General features: G+C 46.5%; 1 protein-coding gene across 1 annotated transcript in view; it reads right to left on the bottom strand.

Annotated features, from left to right (window-relative positions):
- Positions 1 to 262: 262 nt before the first annotated feature.
- Positions 263 to 16731, bottom strand: part of LOC122940394 (myosin-1B-like) — a 49939-nt gene continuing 33470 nt past the window's right edge. Inside the window, exons 36-39 of the mRNA XM_044297043.1 lie at positions 6743 to 6847; positions 6321 to 6416; positions 4490 to 4648; positions 263 to 1462 (exon numbers count right to left, since the gene is read on the bottom strand). Coding sequence (XP_044152978.1) covers positions 263 to 1462; positions 4490 to 4648; positions 6321 to 6416; positions 6743 to 6847 — 1560 coding nt within the window. The remainder of the gene's footprint in view (positions 1463 to 4489; positions 4649 to 6320; positions 6417 to 6742; positions 6848 to 16731) is intronic.

Genomic DNA, 16731 nt, shown 5'->3' on the forward strand with positions numbered 1-16731 from the left:
TCCTCCCCACCAATCATGCTTGTCTCTTCCAGCAGTTCCATAATGTGGGGCGGAGGCGTGGCCTCCTGTGCAGGGGACCAGTGGGGCGTGCCAGTGGATGGACCACTGCCGATCTTACATTTATCATCTATCCGCTGAACACCTGATAAATGTTTTTGGAATAGCACGTTAAAGGGGTTTTCCCATGAAAAAAATGTCTGATCAGTGGGGGTCCAACTACTGTCATGCCCCCCCCAATCATGAGAAGAGGGGCCCATTACCCTCATCTGAATGGAGTGGTGATCAAGCATGTGTGTCCACTGCTCCACTCAGCTTTATGGGGCTGTAAGAGATATATCCAGCAACCCAGCAACAGGGGCGGAGCTGGGCTGTTAGAGGTGAGGGGCGGAGATTGGCTTTTAGAGGTGAAGGGTGGAGCTGTGCTGTTAGAGGTGAGGGGCGGAGCTGGGCTGTTAGAGGTGAGGGGTGGAGCTGTGCTGTTAGAGGTGAGGGGTGGAGCTGTGCTGTTAGAGGTGAGGGGTGGAGCTGGGCTGTTAGAGGTGAAGGGTGGAGCTGGGCTGTTAGAGGTGAGGGGTGGAGCTGGGCTGTTAGAGGTGAAGGGCGGAGATGGGCTGTTAGAGGTGAAGTGCGGAGATGGGCTGTTAGAGGTGAGGGGCGGAGATGGGCTGTTAGAGGTGAGGGGCGGAGATGGGCTGTTAGAGGTGAGGGGCGGAGATGGGCTGTTAGAGGTGAGGGGCGGAGATGGGCTGTTAGAGGTGAGGGGTGGAGCTGGGCTGTTAGAGGTGAGGGGCGGAGCTGGGCTGTTAGAGGTGAGGGGCGGAGCTGGGCTGTTAGAGGTGAGGGGTGGAGCTGGGCTGTTAGAGTTGAAGGGCGGAGATGGGCTGTTAGAGGTGAGGGGCGGAGATGGGCTGTTAGAGGTGAGGGGCGGAGATGGGCTGTTAGAGGTGAGGGGCGGAGATGGGCTGTTAGAGGTGAGGGGCAGAGATGGGCTGTTAGAGGTGAGGGGCGGAGATGGGCTGTTAGAGGTGAGGGGCGGAGATGGGCTGTTAGAGGTGAAGGGTGGAGCTGGGCTGTTAGAGGTGAGGGGCGGAGCTGGGCTGTTAGAGGTGAGGGGCGGAGCTGGGCTGTTAGAGGTGAGGGGTGGAGCTGGGCTGTTAGAGGTGAGGGGCGGAGCTGGGCTGTTAGAGGTGAAGGGTGGAGCTGGGCTGTTAGAGGTGAGGGGTGGAGCTGGGCTGTTAGAGGTGAGGGGTGGAGCTGGCCTATTAGAGGTGAGGGGTGGAGCTGGCCTGTTAGAGGTGAGGGGCGGAGCTGGGCTGTTAGAGGTGAGGGGCGGAGCTGGGCTGTTAGAGGTGAGGGGTGGAGCTAGGTTGTTAGAGGTGAGGGGTGGAGCTGGGCTGTTAGAGGTGAGGGGTGGAGCTGGGCTGTTAGAGGTGAGGGGTGGAGCTAGAATGTTGTGTGTGAGCTGGGGGTAGAGTTATACTGTTGTCTGTGAGGTGGGGGTGGAGCTAGGCTGTTAGCTGTAAGGTGGAGGTGGAGCTAGACTGTGAGGTGGGGGTGGAGGTAGACTGTCTGTGAAATGGGGTGGAGTTAGACTGTCAGTAAGTGGAGGTGGAGTTAGACTGTAAGCTGCGAGGTGCGGGAGGAGTTAGACTGTTGTCTGTGAGGTGGGGGTGGAGTTAGGCGGTCTGAGAGGTGGGGGTGAAGCTAGGCTGTTAGCTGTGAGGTGGAGCTAGACTGTTGTCTGTGAGGTGGGGGTGGAGCTAGGCTGTTAGCTGTGAGGTAGGGGTGGAGCTAGACTGTTGTCTGTGAGGTGGGGGTGGAGCTAGACTGTTGTCTGTGAGGTGGGGGTGGAGCTAGGCTTTTAGCTGTGGGGTGGAGCTAGACTGTTGTCTGTGAGGTAGGGGTGGAGCTAGACTGTTGTCTGTGAGGTGGGGGTGGAGCTAGACTGTTGTCTGTGAGGTGGGGGTGAAGCTAGACTGTTGTCTGTGAGGTGGGGGTGAAGCTAGACTGTTGTCTGTGAGGTGGGGGTGAAGCTAGACTGTTGTCTGTGAGGTGGGGGTGGAGCTAGGCTGTTAGCTGTGAGGTGGGGGTGGAGCTAGACTGTTGTCTGTGAGGTGGGGGTGGAGCTAGACTGTTGTCTGTGAGGTGGGGGTGGAGCTAGGCTTTTAGCTGTGAGGTGGAGCTAGACTGTTGTCTGTGAGGTGGGGGTGAAGCTAGACTGTTGTCTGTGAGGTGGGGGTGAAGCTAGACTGTTGTCTGTGAGGTGGGGGTGAAGATAGACTGTTGTCTGTGAGGTGGGGGTGAAGATAGACTGTTGTCTGTGAGGTGGGGGTGAAGCTAGACTGTTGTCTGTGAGGTGGGGGTGGAGCTAGACTGTTGTCTGTGAGGTGGGGGTGAAGCTAGACTGTTGTCTGTGAGGTGGGGGTGAAGCTAGACTGTTGTCTGTGAGATGGGGGTGGAGCTAGACTGTTGTCTGTGAGGTGGGGGTGAAGCTAGGCTTTTAGCTGTGAGGTGGAGGTGAAGCTAGACTGTTGTCTGTGAGGTGGGGGTGAAGCTAGACTGTTGTCTGTGAGGTGGGGGTGAAGCTAGACTGGAAAGCGCCTGACTGTATAGGGAGGGTGCTTAGGGACTGATGGTCCCCCCCCCCCTTTTCCCCTTAGGGGCATTCAGGAATCTGGCCCCGTCTCAGTAATGGTTAAGTAGGTTGCAGATTAGGGCCATTGAGGGTTAATCCCTGGGGATCCTCCTTAGACAGGATGGGGGCGGTGCAGGAAATCCTGAAGGTCACATATACCTCCTCTCTGTCCTGGTCACTTCCTCTTGCAAGTGGAAGCAGATTGGCCCTCCCTCCCTCCCTCCCTTTGCGGTTGTTGTTGGGAGGCGGGTTGAAGTGCACGGTTCTGGTCAGTTATGGATACTTGGTTATTCTGTTTTGTTTTTTCTATTCTTAAGAGACCCTGTTGGGAGTCCAGCAGTTTTGGATATTGCTCCGATGATTACGGCTTTGGAGAGCTGCGAATTTTGGTCGAGTTTATGAAGTCACAGCTGGCGGCATTTGAGTACAGCGGAGATATGGTGGTAGCAGATGGAGTAACTGCCCGCTGGGAGTCCAGCGGTTGGCAGACAGCTCTGATGATTACGGTTTAACTTGCCCGCTGGGAGTCCAGCCTTTGGCATACCGTTCCGATATTATGGTTTATTAAAATTTGCCGCTTTAATAAAGAAGCTGTGGCCGATCACCATCCAGCAATAAAGTGATACAGTTGTCGGTGTCTTTTGTTATGGGTCAAGGGGGTATAGGGGCCAAGGGTGAGTTAAAGGTGGTATCCCCTCCCCCTGTTTCCCTGGATACCAGCAGTCTGTTGTCTGTGAGGTGGGGGTGAAGCTAGACTGTTGTCTGTGAGGTGGGGGTGGAGCTAGACTGTTGTCTGTGAGGTGGGGGTGGAGCTAGACTGTTGTCTGTGAGGTGGGGGTGGAGCTAGACTGTTGTCTGTGAGGTGGGGGTGGAGCTAGACTGTTGTCTGTGAGGTGGGGGTGAAGCTAGACTGTTGTCTGTGAGGTGGGGGTGAAGCTAGACTGTTGTCTGTGAGGTGGGGGTGAAGCTAGACTGTTGTCTGTGAGGTGGGGGTGAAGCTAGACTGTTGTCTGTGAGGTGGGGGTGAAGCTAGACTGTTGTCTGTGAGGTGGGGGTGAAGCTAGACTGTTGTCTGTGAGGTGGGGGTGAAGCTAGACTGTTGTCTGTGAGGTGGGGGTGAAGCTAGACTGTTGTCTGTGAGGTGGGGGTGAAGCTAGACTGTTGTCTGTGAGGTGGGGGTGAAGCTAGACTGTTGTCTGTGAGGTGGGGGTGAAGCTAGACTGTTGTCTGTGAGGTGGGGGTGAAGCTAGACTGTTGTCTGTGAGGTGGGGGTGGAGCTAGGCTGTTAGCTGTGAGATGGAGCTACACTGTTGTCTGTGAGGTGGGGGTGGAGCTAGGCTGTTGTCTGTGAGGTGGGGGTGGAGCTAGGCTGTTAGCTGTGAGGTGGGGGTGGAGCTAGGCTGTTAGCTGTGAGATGGAGCTACACTGTTGTCTGTGAGGTGGGGGTGGAGCTAGGCTGTTAGCTGTGAGGTGGGGGTGGAGCTAGACCGTTGTCTGTGAGGTGGGGGTGGAGCTAGGCTGTTAGCTGTGAGGTGGGGGTGGAGCTAGACCGTTGTCTGTGAGGTGGGGGTGACTTCAATGGGTGCACGAGCCGCATTTTACGGACAAGTATAGGACATGTTCTATCTCTTTGCAGAATGGACATAAGGATGCGGAAAGCACACGGATCATCTGCTATATGTGCTTCCGTGTGTCCGCTTCACAAAAGAATAGAATAGATACGCAAAATGCGGACCCTGGACCCATTGTTAGGTCCGCAAATAAAATGCGGCACACAGACTGCAAAAAGGACATGGTCGTGTGCATGAAGCCTTATCGGGGAGAACGGTCTTCAGGACAGATCCTCCAGGTAACCTGACGACAAGTCGTGATCAATACCTTGGTAGAAAAGTCACGGCTCTTTGCTCGGAGCTTGTTGAGCTGGGATTCAGCAATGTCTGCTCGCTCCTCGGCCTCGTCCAGCTCGTGCTGAAGGGTCCTCAGTTTTGCCAGATAAACATTGGTTTGTTCCTCCTATAAAATGGCACATAAGAGATGGACACTGTGTGAGCACATAGAACGTTCCTGGAGGGGGACCCATCACCAGAAATGGGGCATCACCTGTAGATAAATTATTACCCCACCCAGAGGCGCCCCATGACATAAATGTCCATCCCTGGAGCACAGCTATTGCATGGTGTGGAGTCAGGGGCTGTGTCCACTTTACACACGGCAGGAGCCAGCTGACTTGTGGCTACACGGTGGGAAAGGATCCCTCTGTCACCGTTCAGGCCTGTACAATGCAATGGTGGGGCCCCAAGTGGTTGTCGTGTCATCAGGGTGTCAAAGGATAACCGCAAACAGCACAATACACTGTAATACAGAAGCATTACAGTGTATTACACCAGTGATTAAAGGGCATCTGTCAGCAGTTTTGTACCTATGACACTGGCTGACCTGTTACATGTGCATTTGGCAGCTGAAGGCATCTCTGTTGGTCCCATCTTCATATGTGTCCACATTGCTGAGAAAAATTATGTTTTAATATATGCAAATGAGCCTATTGGAGCAACGGGGCGTTGTCATTACACCTAGAGGCTCTGCTCTCTCTGCAACTGCCGCCCCTCTGCACTTTGATAGATGGGACAGGCAGTATAAAAGTCATCACGCCTGCCTGGTCCTGCTTATCAAAGAACAGGGGGTGCAGCAGTTGCAGAGAAAGTTGAGCCTCTAGGTGTAATGACAACGCCCTCATTGCTCCTGGAGGCTCATTTGCATATATTAAAACATCATTTTTGTCAGCAATGTGGACACATATGAACATGGGACCAACAGAGATGCCTTCAGCTGCCAAGCGCACATGTAAGGCCCCCTGCACACGATCAGGATTGCGTGCGGATTTTGCGTGCGGATTTGCGTGCGGAAAATCCGCACCGTAGGTCATGTACATTGTATTCTATGAGAATTTGAAATTCTCAATGCACACGATGCGGATTTTTTCCGCGCGGATTTTGACCTGCGGTGCGGATTTTAAAATCCGCGACATGTCAATTAATTATTTTTTTCCTGACCGGATTTTCTTCATTCACTTAGTGAAATCCGCATGCGGAAAATCCGCACCGAATCCGCACCAAATCCGCACGCAAATCCGCATGCAAATCCGCACCAATTAATGCGGATTGACCGCACGGATTTGCCTGTGAACACCTGCGGATTTCAGTGCGGATTCTCCGCACATGAATCCTGAACGTGTGCATGTAGCCTAACAGGTCAGCCAGTGTCATAGGTACAAAACTGCTGACAGATGCTCTTTAAGGGTTGCAGGTTAAGATCCCTAGTGAGGCTAAGAAAGGTTAATTAACATTTTAAAAAATATAAAAAACCCACAAATATTAAAAAAATATATAAACAGTAACAAATCTATACATAATTGGTATCACCGTCTTGTTTGAAATAAAGCAATGTTTATCATTTATCCTGCACAAAAAAAAATATATAAAAAAACCTGCTATGTAAACGACCCGACTCTCCGCACGAGGAGTTAGGTCTGGTTAGAGGATCCCAGCATCCTCCCACAATCAGCCACAGCAGCATACAGTCTTAGACTGTGTAACCGGTTATCGTACGATCTGGCGGCTCGGACTACGTGAGCGCGGTGCGCTGCCAGAGCTCATGATAACCGTCGAGGTCCTGAAGGAGTACACACCTGTTCCTCCATCTGCCTCTTGTACGACTTGACTTTAGCCTGTAGCTTATCGACCAGGTCTTGAAGTCTCAGGACATTCTTCTTGTCTTCTTCTGACTAAGGGAAATAAAGATTTATGTTCATTATCTAGTCACAATTCTGCACCCTCAGAGCTGAAATCTCCCAGCATTCTCTCCTTGTTAAGCTTCTGCGCAGGTATTACTCTGGTGATTTGCATTCTTTACACCAGACCCCGGCACAAAAAAAAAAAATCAACTGCCACAGCATTATAGAAACTCCACTAAGCTGTTAGGGGGTGTCCACCCACAAGCTTGCTGACTGTTTCCAGTAACAACCACCAAAACTGCCAGTCTATAATAAATCATCCAGTATGCACATGTCTGGAAGGAAGATAACGTCTGACGCACGCCTCATTTCCTCACCTGATAGGCCACTTCTTTAAGTTTCCGTTCCACTTTCCTGTAAGTTTTCGTGTTCTCTGCACTTTGCTTCTGCTCGGCGTCCAACTCATTTTCCAGTTCCCGGACCTGGACCAATTATAAATTATTCTAATTTTAGAGACTCTAGTTTTTATGCGGTATGCACTCATTCCTTGCAGCAAAAGTCAATTTTTCTGATGCCATAGACATACTGTACGTACATAAAAAAAATCTTTACTGCCTTCAGCTGCCACTAGGGGGAGCTCTCTGCATACATATTTATTATTGAGTTAATTGGACATGCAGTATGCAGTGTGCTCCCTCTAGTGGTCGCTGCAGGCAGCAAAGATTTTTTTTTTCATGTAACATGTCTATGTAGGGGTTTTGGTAGTTTGTATCAGAAAGACATGAAGCCCTGACCTCTCTAAAGATGTATTATAATATAAATCAGTTTGGTATTTCTGACTTCTACAGTTCTTGATGGGTGGACAAGTTTCTGCAGCTTCCAACCAATTTTGATAGCCCTGAATATTGTATTGGTAGATTGCATCCCTGTTTACATATATATTGGGAGGAGGGCTGCCTGCATCTCTGATTGGCTGGTGTAAACCAAGCATAAAGGGGAAGCTGATGGCAGCTCTGTGTGAGGCTGTGGGTGCCTCATAGCACAGTGCCAGTATATATCTGCAGCTGGCCAATGATCAGTGACTGGACTTAGCCTGCAGCTGGGTGGAGCTGCAGCATGAGGCTGTGGAGGATGTCGAGGTACAGGAGTACTACTAGCAGGAGGAACATCCCAGAACGCTCTTCTGTGTGGAGGTTGAGGTGTGAGAACCTTTAGGCCCCTTTCACACCGGCGAGTTTTCTGCGTGGGTGCAATGCGTGAGTTGAACGCATTGCACCCACACTGAATCCTGACCCATTCATTTCTATGGGGCTGTGCACATGAGCGGTGATTTTCACGCATCACTTGTGCGTTGCGTGAAAATCGCAGCATGCTCTATGTTGTGCGCTTTTCACGCAACAGAGGCCCCATAGAAGTGAATGGGGCTGCGTGAAAATCGCAAGCATCCGCAAGCAAGTGCGGATGCGGTGCGATTTTCTCGCATGGTTGCTAGGAGACGATCGGGATAGAGACCCAATCTTTATTATTTTCCCTTATAACATTGTTATAAAGGAAAATAATAGCATTCTTAATACAGGGATGGAGGGGTTAAAATTTTTTAAAAAATTATTAAATTCACCTCATCCACTTGTTTGCGCTGCCCGGCTCGTCTTCTGTCTTCTTCTTTAAAGACCTGGGAGGAAAAGGACCTTTGGTGACGTCACTGCGCTTATCACATGGTCCATCACATGACCCATCACCATGGTGATGGATCATGTGATGAGCGCAGTGACGTCACCAAAGGTTCTTTTCCTCCCAGGTCATCAAAGAAGAAGAAACAAGAGAAGCCGGGCTGCGCGAACAAGTGAATGAGGGGAGTGTACATTTATTAATTAATTTTTTTACCCCTCCATCTCTAATTTACTTAGCATTATGTATTAAGAATGCTATTATTTTCCCTTTCTAACCATGTTAGAAGGTAAAATAATAAAATTTACACTACACCGATCCCAAACCCGAACTTCTGTGAAGAAGTCCGGGTTTGGGTCTGGGTATCAAACATGCAGATTCTTCTCAAGCGCGTGCAAAACGCATTAAAACGCTTTGCACTCGCGCAGAAAAATCGCACTTTTGCCCACGACGCACACGACAACGAAATTTGGTTCAATCCAAATTTATTTGTGGTGGTTAAAAAACTGCTATTTCCTGGCTGCAGAGAGCCTTTATAGCGGTGTAGAACACTGTGCCTGTATAGCGGTGTAGAACACTGTGCCTGTATAGCAGGGTAGAACACTGTGCCTGTATAGTGGTGTAGAACACTGTGCCTGTATAGCGGTGTAGAACACTGTGCCTGTATAGTGGTGTAGAACACTGTGCCTGTATAGCGGTGTAGAACACTGTGCCTGTATAGCGGTGTAGAACACTGTGCCCGTATAGTGGTGTAGAACACTGTGCCTGTATAGTGGTGTAGAACACTGTGCCTGTATAGCGGTGTAGAACACTGTGCCTGTATAGTGGTGTAGAACACTGTGCCTGTATAGCGGTGTAGAACACTGTGCCTGTATAGTGGTGTAGAACACTGTGCCTGTATAGTGGTGTAGAACACTGTGCCTGTATAGCGGGGTAGAACACTGTGCCTGTATAGCGGTGTAGAACACTGTGCCTGTATAGCGGTGTAGAACACTGTGCCTGTATAGTGATGTAGAAAGCTGTGCCTGTATAGCGGTGTAGAACACTGTGCCTGTATAGCGGTGTAGAACACTGTGCCTGTATAGCGGTGTAGAACACTGTGCCTGTATAGCGGTGTAGAACACTGTGCCTGTATAGCGGTGTAGAACACTGTGCCTGTATAGCGGTGTAGAACACTGTGCCTGTATAGCGGTGTAGAACACTGTGCCTGTATAGCGGTGTAGAACACTGTGCCTGTATAGCGGTGTAGAACACTGTGCCTGTATAGCGGTGTAGAACACTGTGCCTGTATAGTGATGTAGAACGCTGTGCCTGTATAGCGGTGTAGAACACTGTGCCTGTATAGCGGTGTAGAACACTGTGCCTGTATAGCGGTGTAGAACACTGTGCCTGTATAGCGGTGTAGAACACTGTGCCTGTATAGCGGTGTAGAACACTGTGCCTGTATAGCGGGGTAGGACACTGTGCCTGTATAGCGGTGTAGAACACTGTGCCTGTATAGCGGTGTAGAACACTGTGCCTGTATAGCGGTGTAGAACACTGTCAAAGAAGCCATTATGTTTGCAGCAAGGAAAGCTAGCACTCTACCTTCACCTTTTCAGTCAGTGAAAATGTTCATTGACCTATCGGCATCTACCTTAAGACAGAGGAGATCACTCCTGCCCATAACATTAACTCCAACATAGCGTACCATTGGGGTTTTCACTTGAAGCAACTAATATCCAAAGATGGGAACTTTCACGCCGTTCGCACCATTGAAGAGGGCAAAAAGCTGCTCCAAGAGTGGAGAATCCCACCTTCATACCCAGAAAAAGGGAACCCTACGCATCTCCCTTCAATCCCACAGGAGTGGAAACAAGTGTCCTACAGAAGAACCCGCAAAACCTGAGGCACTGTGCAAAGCCTTATTGATAACTCCCCTGTTGAACCTGTTCATTATGTCTAACCTTTTATTACAGGTTCAAAGCTCCCGTACTCCCCCCTAGGGAGCGTGACAACTATTGGGTCACACAACTTGCATTTATGGAGGTTCTTCTCTCTTTAATATGTTCTTTTCATAGGTGGGGTCCTCTCAACCTCCTGCACCACCGGTCAGCCTTTACACTCTCAACTTCATTGAAAGGACTTTCCGCCCTTTCTACCTACAAACGGGTAACACCGTACTGGTTAATATGTTTGTATTCCAACTATTTTTGTTTGCTTACGCTAATTGCGTTTATTCACTCAAGTATTCACCAGACCATCTCTCTTAAGCAATATTTTACTCCCAGCATAAATCTTATTATGTACCATGGAGGTTAAAATAATGTCATTGAATGTGAAGGGTTTAAACTGTCCTCAAAAGAGAAATTTTCTGTGGAAGGAGGCAGTGATGCAAGGGGCAGACATCCAGAAGGCCCACCTCCTAAAGAGTGATGCTAGCAGAGTAAGACATCGCCTATTCCCTATAATAACTCACGCACACCACTCTAAAAAGGCACGTTTTTTTGTATAGCTATCAGAAACTCAGTCTCTTTTACTCCCATTTCTCAAAAGGTTGACCAAGGAGGGTGATACGTTATTTTGGTTTGTTCTATCAATAACATTGTGAACACATTGGTCAACATTTATGCCCCCAACGAACGCCAAATGTTGATTCTTCATAAATTAAATAGACAGATACAAAAAATCTAAAAGTGTAAACTAATTCTATGTGGTGACTAAGTCCATCATAGATCCCTCTTTAGATTCCACTAATCCCTCCAGGCACTCCACAAGCAGCTTGGCTTCCTTCGTCCCCTCTGAGGGTCTAATTGAAGTTTGGCATGTTCAACACAGTCAAGAGAGAGATTACTCCTTTTTCTCTCCCTTTCATGTTTCATACTCCCGCATAGATTTATTTTTAGTGGATCACACCACTCTGTTCCACACCAAGAAGTCTGAAATTGGACTAATTAGTGGGTCAGACCATGCCCCCATTACAATTACCTTAAAGGAGTAATACTAAAATCAGACTGCACCGGTATGGAGAAATAAAACATCACTATACCACTTCCCAAATTATCAGGCAGAAATTTATCAGTCACTGCGAGAATTCTTTCTCTTCAACGAAGGGTCAGTAGCAGACCCTTTTATTATATAGAAACCTAGAATGTGTCGGCAGATAAGAACCACTTGGCCCATCTAGTCTGCCCACTATACTAAATACTATGGATAGCCCCTGGCCCTATCTTATATGAAGGATGGCCTTATGCCTATCCCATGCATGCTTAAACTCCTCCACTGTATTTGCAGCTACCACTTCTGCAGGAAGGCTATTCCATGCATCCACTACTCTCTCAGTAAAGTAATACTTCCTGATATTACTTTTAAACCTTTGCCCCTCTAATTTAAAACTATGTCCTCTTGTAGCAGTTTTTCTTCTTTTAAATATTCTCTCCTCTTTTACCTTGTTGATTCCCTTTATGTATTTAGCAGTTTCTATCATATCCCCTCTGTCTCGTCTTTCTTCCAAGCTATACATGTTAAGGTCCTTTAATCTTTCCTGGTAAGTTTTATCCTGCAATCCATGTACCAGTTTAGTAGCTCTTCTCTGAACTCTCTCCAAAGTATCAGTATCCTTCTGGAGATATGGTCTCCAGTACTGAGCACAATACTCCAAATGAGGTCTCACTAGTGCTCTGTAGAGCGGCATGAGCACCTCCCTCTGTCTACTGGTAATGCCTCTCCCTATACACCCAAGCATTCTGCTAGCATTTCCTGCTGCTCTATGACATTGTCTGCCTACCTTTAAGTCTTCTGAAATAATGATCCCTAAATCCCTTTCCTCAGATACTGAGGTTAGGACTGTATCACTGATTGTATATTCTGCTCTTGGGTTTTTACGCCCCAGGTGCATTATCTTGCACTTATCAACATTACATTTTAGTTGCCAGATTTTTGACCATTCCTCTAGTTTTCCTAAATCCTTTTCCATTTGGTGTATCCCTCCAGGAACATCAACCCTGTTACAAATCTTTGTGTCATCAGCAAAAAGACACACCTTACCATCGAGGCCTTCTGCAATTTCGCTGATAAAGATATTAAACAATATGGGTCCCAGAACAGATCCCTGAGGTACCCCACTGGTAACAAGACCATTGTCTGAATATACTCCATTGACTACAACCCTCTGTTGTCTGTCCCTCAGCCACTGCCTAATCCATTCAACAATATGGGAGTCCAAGCCCAAAGACTGCAATTTATTGATAAGCCTTCTATGTGGGACAGTATCAAAAGCCTTACTAAAGTCCAGATAAGCGATGTCTACTGCACCTCCGTCATCTATTATTTTAGTCACCCAATCAAAAAAATCAATAAGATTAGTTTGACATGATCTCCCTGAAGTAAACCCATGCTGTTTTTCATCTTTCAATCCATGGGATTTTAGATGTTCCACAATCCTCTCCTTAAGTATGGTTGCCATTAATTTCCCCACTATTGATGTCAGGCTTACTGGCCTATTGTTGCCCGATTCCTCCCTACTACCTTTCTTGTAAATGGGCACAACATTTGCCAATTTCCAATCTTCTTGAACGACTCCTGTTACCAGTGATTGGTTAAATAAATCTGTTAATGGTTTTGCTAGTTCGCCGCTGAGCTCTTTTAATAGCTTTGGGTGTATCCCATCAGGCCCCTGTGACTTATTTGTATTAATTTTAGACAGCTGACTTAGAACCTCTTACTCTGTAAAGACACATGCATCAAAAGATTCATTAGTCTTCTTTCCTAACTGAGGTCCTTTTCCTTCATTTTCCTTTGTAAAAACTGAACAGAAGTATTCATTGAGGCAGTCAGCTAGTTCTTTATCTTCTTCCATATACCTTCCTTCTTTTGTTTTTAATTTGGTAATTCCTTGTTTTAGTTTCCCTTTTTCATTTATGTATCTGAAGAATGTCTTATCGTCTTTTTTCCCTGACTGAGCTAATTTCTCTTCTGCCTGTGCTTTAGAAGCTCTTATAACTTGTTTGGCCTCTCTCTGCCTAATCTTATAAATTTCCCTGTCATCCTGTTTTTTTTTATTTTTTATAATTCCTAAATGCTATCTTTTTGTTTTTAATGATTTTGGCCACTTCTGCTGAGTACCACAGTGGGCTCTTCCTTTTTTTTGCTTTTACTGGAAAGCCTAATGCAATTTTCTGTTGCCTTTCATAGTGCCACTTTTAAGTAGTCCCATTTCTCCTGGACTCCATTAAAACTGTTCCAATCTGATAGGGACTCGTATACCACTAATCTAATTTTAGAAAAGTCCGTTTTTCTAAAATCTAAAACTTTTGTTTTTTTTGTGGTGTGACTTATAGTAAACCACACTGACTGTTGATCACTAGATCCCAAGCTTTCCCCTACAGTAATATCAGATACCAAATTCCCATTTGTGAATACTAAATATAAAATGTCCTCCTTCCGTGTTGGCTCCTCAACTACTTGCTGTAGAGATAATCCCAGTAGGGAATTTAGAATATCTGTACTCCTGGCAGAACTAGCTATTTTGGTTTTCCAGTTTACATCAGGAAGATTGAAGTCTTTCATAATGATAACTTCCCTCTTCAATGTCATTTTAGCTATTTCCTCAACTAGTAGATCATCTAATTCTTTGACTTGGCTAGGTGGTCTATATATCACACCTACACGAGTTACCTGATGATTTTTAAGCTGCAGTGTAACCCAAACTGACTCTAAATTGGTCTTGCTAACTTGTATCAAATTAGATTTTATGCTATCTTTCACATACAGGGCCACCCCTCCCCCTTCTTGCCTTCTCTGTCTTTCCTGTATAGAGAGAACCCTGGTATTGTTATATCCCAGTCATTACTCCCATTGAACCACATCTCAGTAACAGCCACTAAGTCTATATTCTCAGATGCCATTATAGCCTCAAGTTCATTGATCTTATTCCCTAAACTGCGAGCATTTGTAGACAAGACTCTGAGCTTGTCATTTCTTAACCTTTGTGCTACTAGCATCTTCTGGCATTGTTCCGGGGGGCAGTCGGACTGCTGGATTATCACTCTTTTGCCCCCCTTCCCTAGTTTAAATGCTCCTTAGCAAATACTTGGAACTGTTCACTGAGGACATTCGTTCCCTTGAGAGAAAGATGCAAACCATCTTTCTTGTACAGTTCTTTTCCATTCCAACGAGAGCTAACATGAGACACAAAGCCAAACCCTTGGTTCAGACACCATTCACCAAGCCATACATTGAATTCCTTAATGCGCATCTTCCTGTCATGCTGAAGGTTATGCACAGGCAAAACTGCAGAGAATGAAACAGTTGATGCAACCTCCCGTATATTATTTCCAAGTGTGTGAAAAGCTTCCTTCACCTTTGAAACCTCATTGCAAACCAGATCAATTGTCCCAAGATAGACAATAACATCCACCTCCCTTTCCTGCTTTGCTTGCCTAACAAAATTAAGGATATGTCATCTATCCCTGCTAGCGGTAGCACCAGGGAGACATCTCACAACACCATTTTCCTCAAACTTCACACCTCTTATGATGGAATCGCCCACCAATAGCTGCTTACTATCAGTCCTTACCTTCTCCTTTTTGTCTTTGGCTGCAGTCTTGCATACCTTAGGCATGAGAGATGATTGTTTCTTACCCACTGTGCTTGAGCCACCCTACATGTTGCGCTTGCACTCTTAAAGTGCTGCAAATGAATTATGGAGAGCCACAGACTGTGGGACATGTCTTCTATCAACAACTCACAGTCTACCAGAACCTACAGTAACCCATCTTCCATTTCTAGGGGGCCTCTGTGGCAGTGGCAAGCCCACAAAGCCTTTATCTGTGGCTTACTTATTAAGATAAACCACATAGAGAAGAAAAGAAGAGAACTAATAGTTAAGACACAAATTGAAAAAAATCACTAAACTGCTGTCGCCCCACTAACAGAAGAATTGAAACTAGAGAGGGATAAACTGAGAACGCGGCTGCTACGTGAGTATGAGAAGGGGTTGCTTAGATTGAGAGCTAAATACTATGCGCAAGGTAACAAGGCAGGACGTTTATTAGCCAGACAACTCAAATCCCCAAAAAGCAAATCCAAGATCCCACATATTACTCAAACCTCTCACCAAAGCAAAACTGATAGATCCGAGAGATATTGCCGAACAATTTAGACTCTTCTACGTGAACTTGTACAATCTCAGGGACACAATCACTCTGCCAGAGAATTATGGTGAACTAGTTTCAGACTTTCTAGCAAAAGCCTCCCTACCCTCCCTCTCACCAACCCAACAAGAAGATTTAAACGCCCCTCTAACTGACCTGGAGATTAAAAAATTTATATCGTCCCTTCCTCAAGGTAAATCCCCTGGACCTGACTGTCTCTCAAATGAATATTATAAACAATTCCACTAATTGCTTTACACCCAATTAACAGCTATCTTCAAAAAATGTCCGTCGGGTTCACCCTTCCCTACAGAAATGCTACAAGCCCTGATCATAACACTTCCCAAACAGGGCAAATCCACTGACACCTCACAAAATTTCAGACCTATCTCCCTATTGAATTCTGACATTAAACTATTTGCTAAACTTATTGCTTCTAGATTAGCCCCCATTCTCCCCCTACTAATCAAATCTGACCAAAGAGGTTTCGTTAAGGGCAGGTTAGCCTCCAATAATATATTTAATTATGCAGAAATCCACAAATCCCCCCTCCTAGCGGTGACCCTGGATGCTGTGAAAGCATTCGACCGCCTTCACTGGCCTTTTGCCTTCTCGTTCCTAGGTATGAAGGGTTTTCAAGGCCCCATATTGAATGTTATCTAATAGTTTCACAATCACCAACAGATTTCGTCAGGGATGTCCCTTTCGCCCCTACTTTTCAATTTAGCCTTGGAGCCCCTAGCCTAACATATTCGCAACACAGATGCGAATGTATGAAGATGACATTACTCTCACTCTATCAAATCCGTCTAAGGCTGGGTTCACACTGGCGTGTCCGGATTAGGTCCGGATGCGTCCCGGTGTTTTGACTGCGATTGCGTTTCCGATGTTCAGCAATGTGTTTTGCACTCGCATGATAAAAAACCGACTGTGGTACCCAGAACCGAACTTCTTCACAGAAGTTCAGGTTTGGGTTAGTTGTAGTGTAGATTGTATTATTTTCCCTTATAACATGGTTACAATGGAAAATAATAGCATTCTGAATACAGAATGCTTAGTAGGTGATCAATTGAGGGTTAAAAAAATATAAAAAAATTAACTCACCTTCTCCTCTTGATCGCGTAGTTCCCGGTCTTATCTTCTTCTGAACTTGCAAACGTCAGAATTAACTTATCTGGGCATCAAACTTACCACCCTTTGTTCCCTCCTGTATAAGCAAAATCATGAATCTCTTTTGAATACCCTTGAGCTTGACCTCAACAGCCTTGCTATGAAACAAATATCCTGGGTGGGAGGAATAGCTGTGTTCCAAATGATGACCTTACCCAAACATATATACGTTCAGAGCACTTCCTATCTCTATCCCAGAAACCTTCTTTAAGAAAGCGCAAACAATCCTGAATAACTACGTATGGAAATCGGGTAAACCCTGAATAGCTCACAATTTGATGACTAGAAGGCGAAATGTTGGGGGTCTGGGTCTTCCTAGCATAAAGGATTACCACTGTGCAATTGGTCTGTTGTTTCTGAGGGAATGGTGGAATGATACCACCAGCAAACACTGG

The sequence above is a fragment of the Bufo gargarizans genome, chromosome 6 (assembly GCF_014858855.1).
Source record: "Bufo gargarizans isolate SCDJY-AF-19 chromosome 6, ASM1485885v1, whole genome shotgun sequence".
NCBI lineage: Eukaryota > Metazoa > Chordata > Amphibia > Anura > Bufonidae > Bufo > Bufo gargarizans.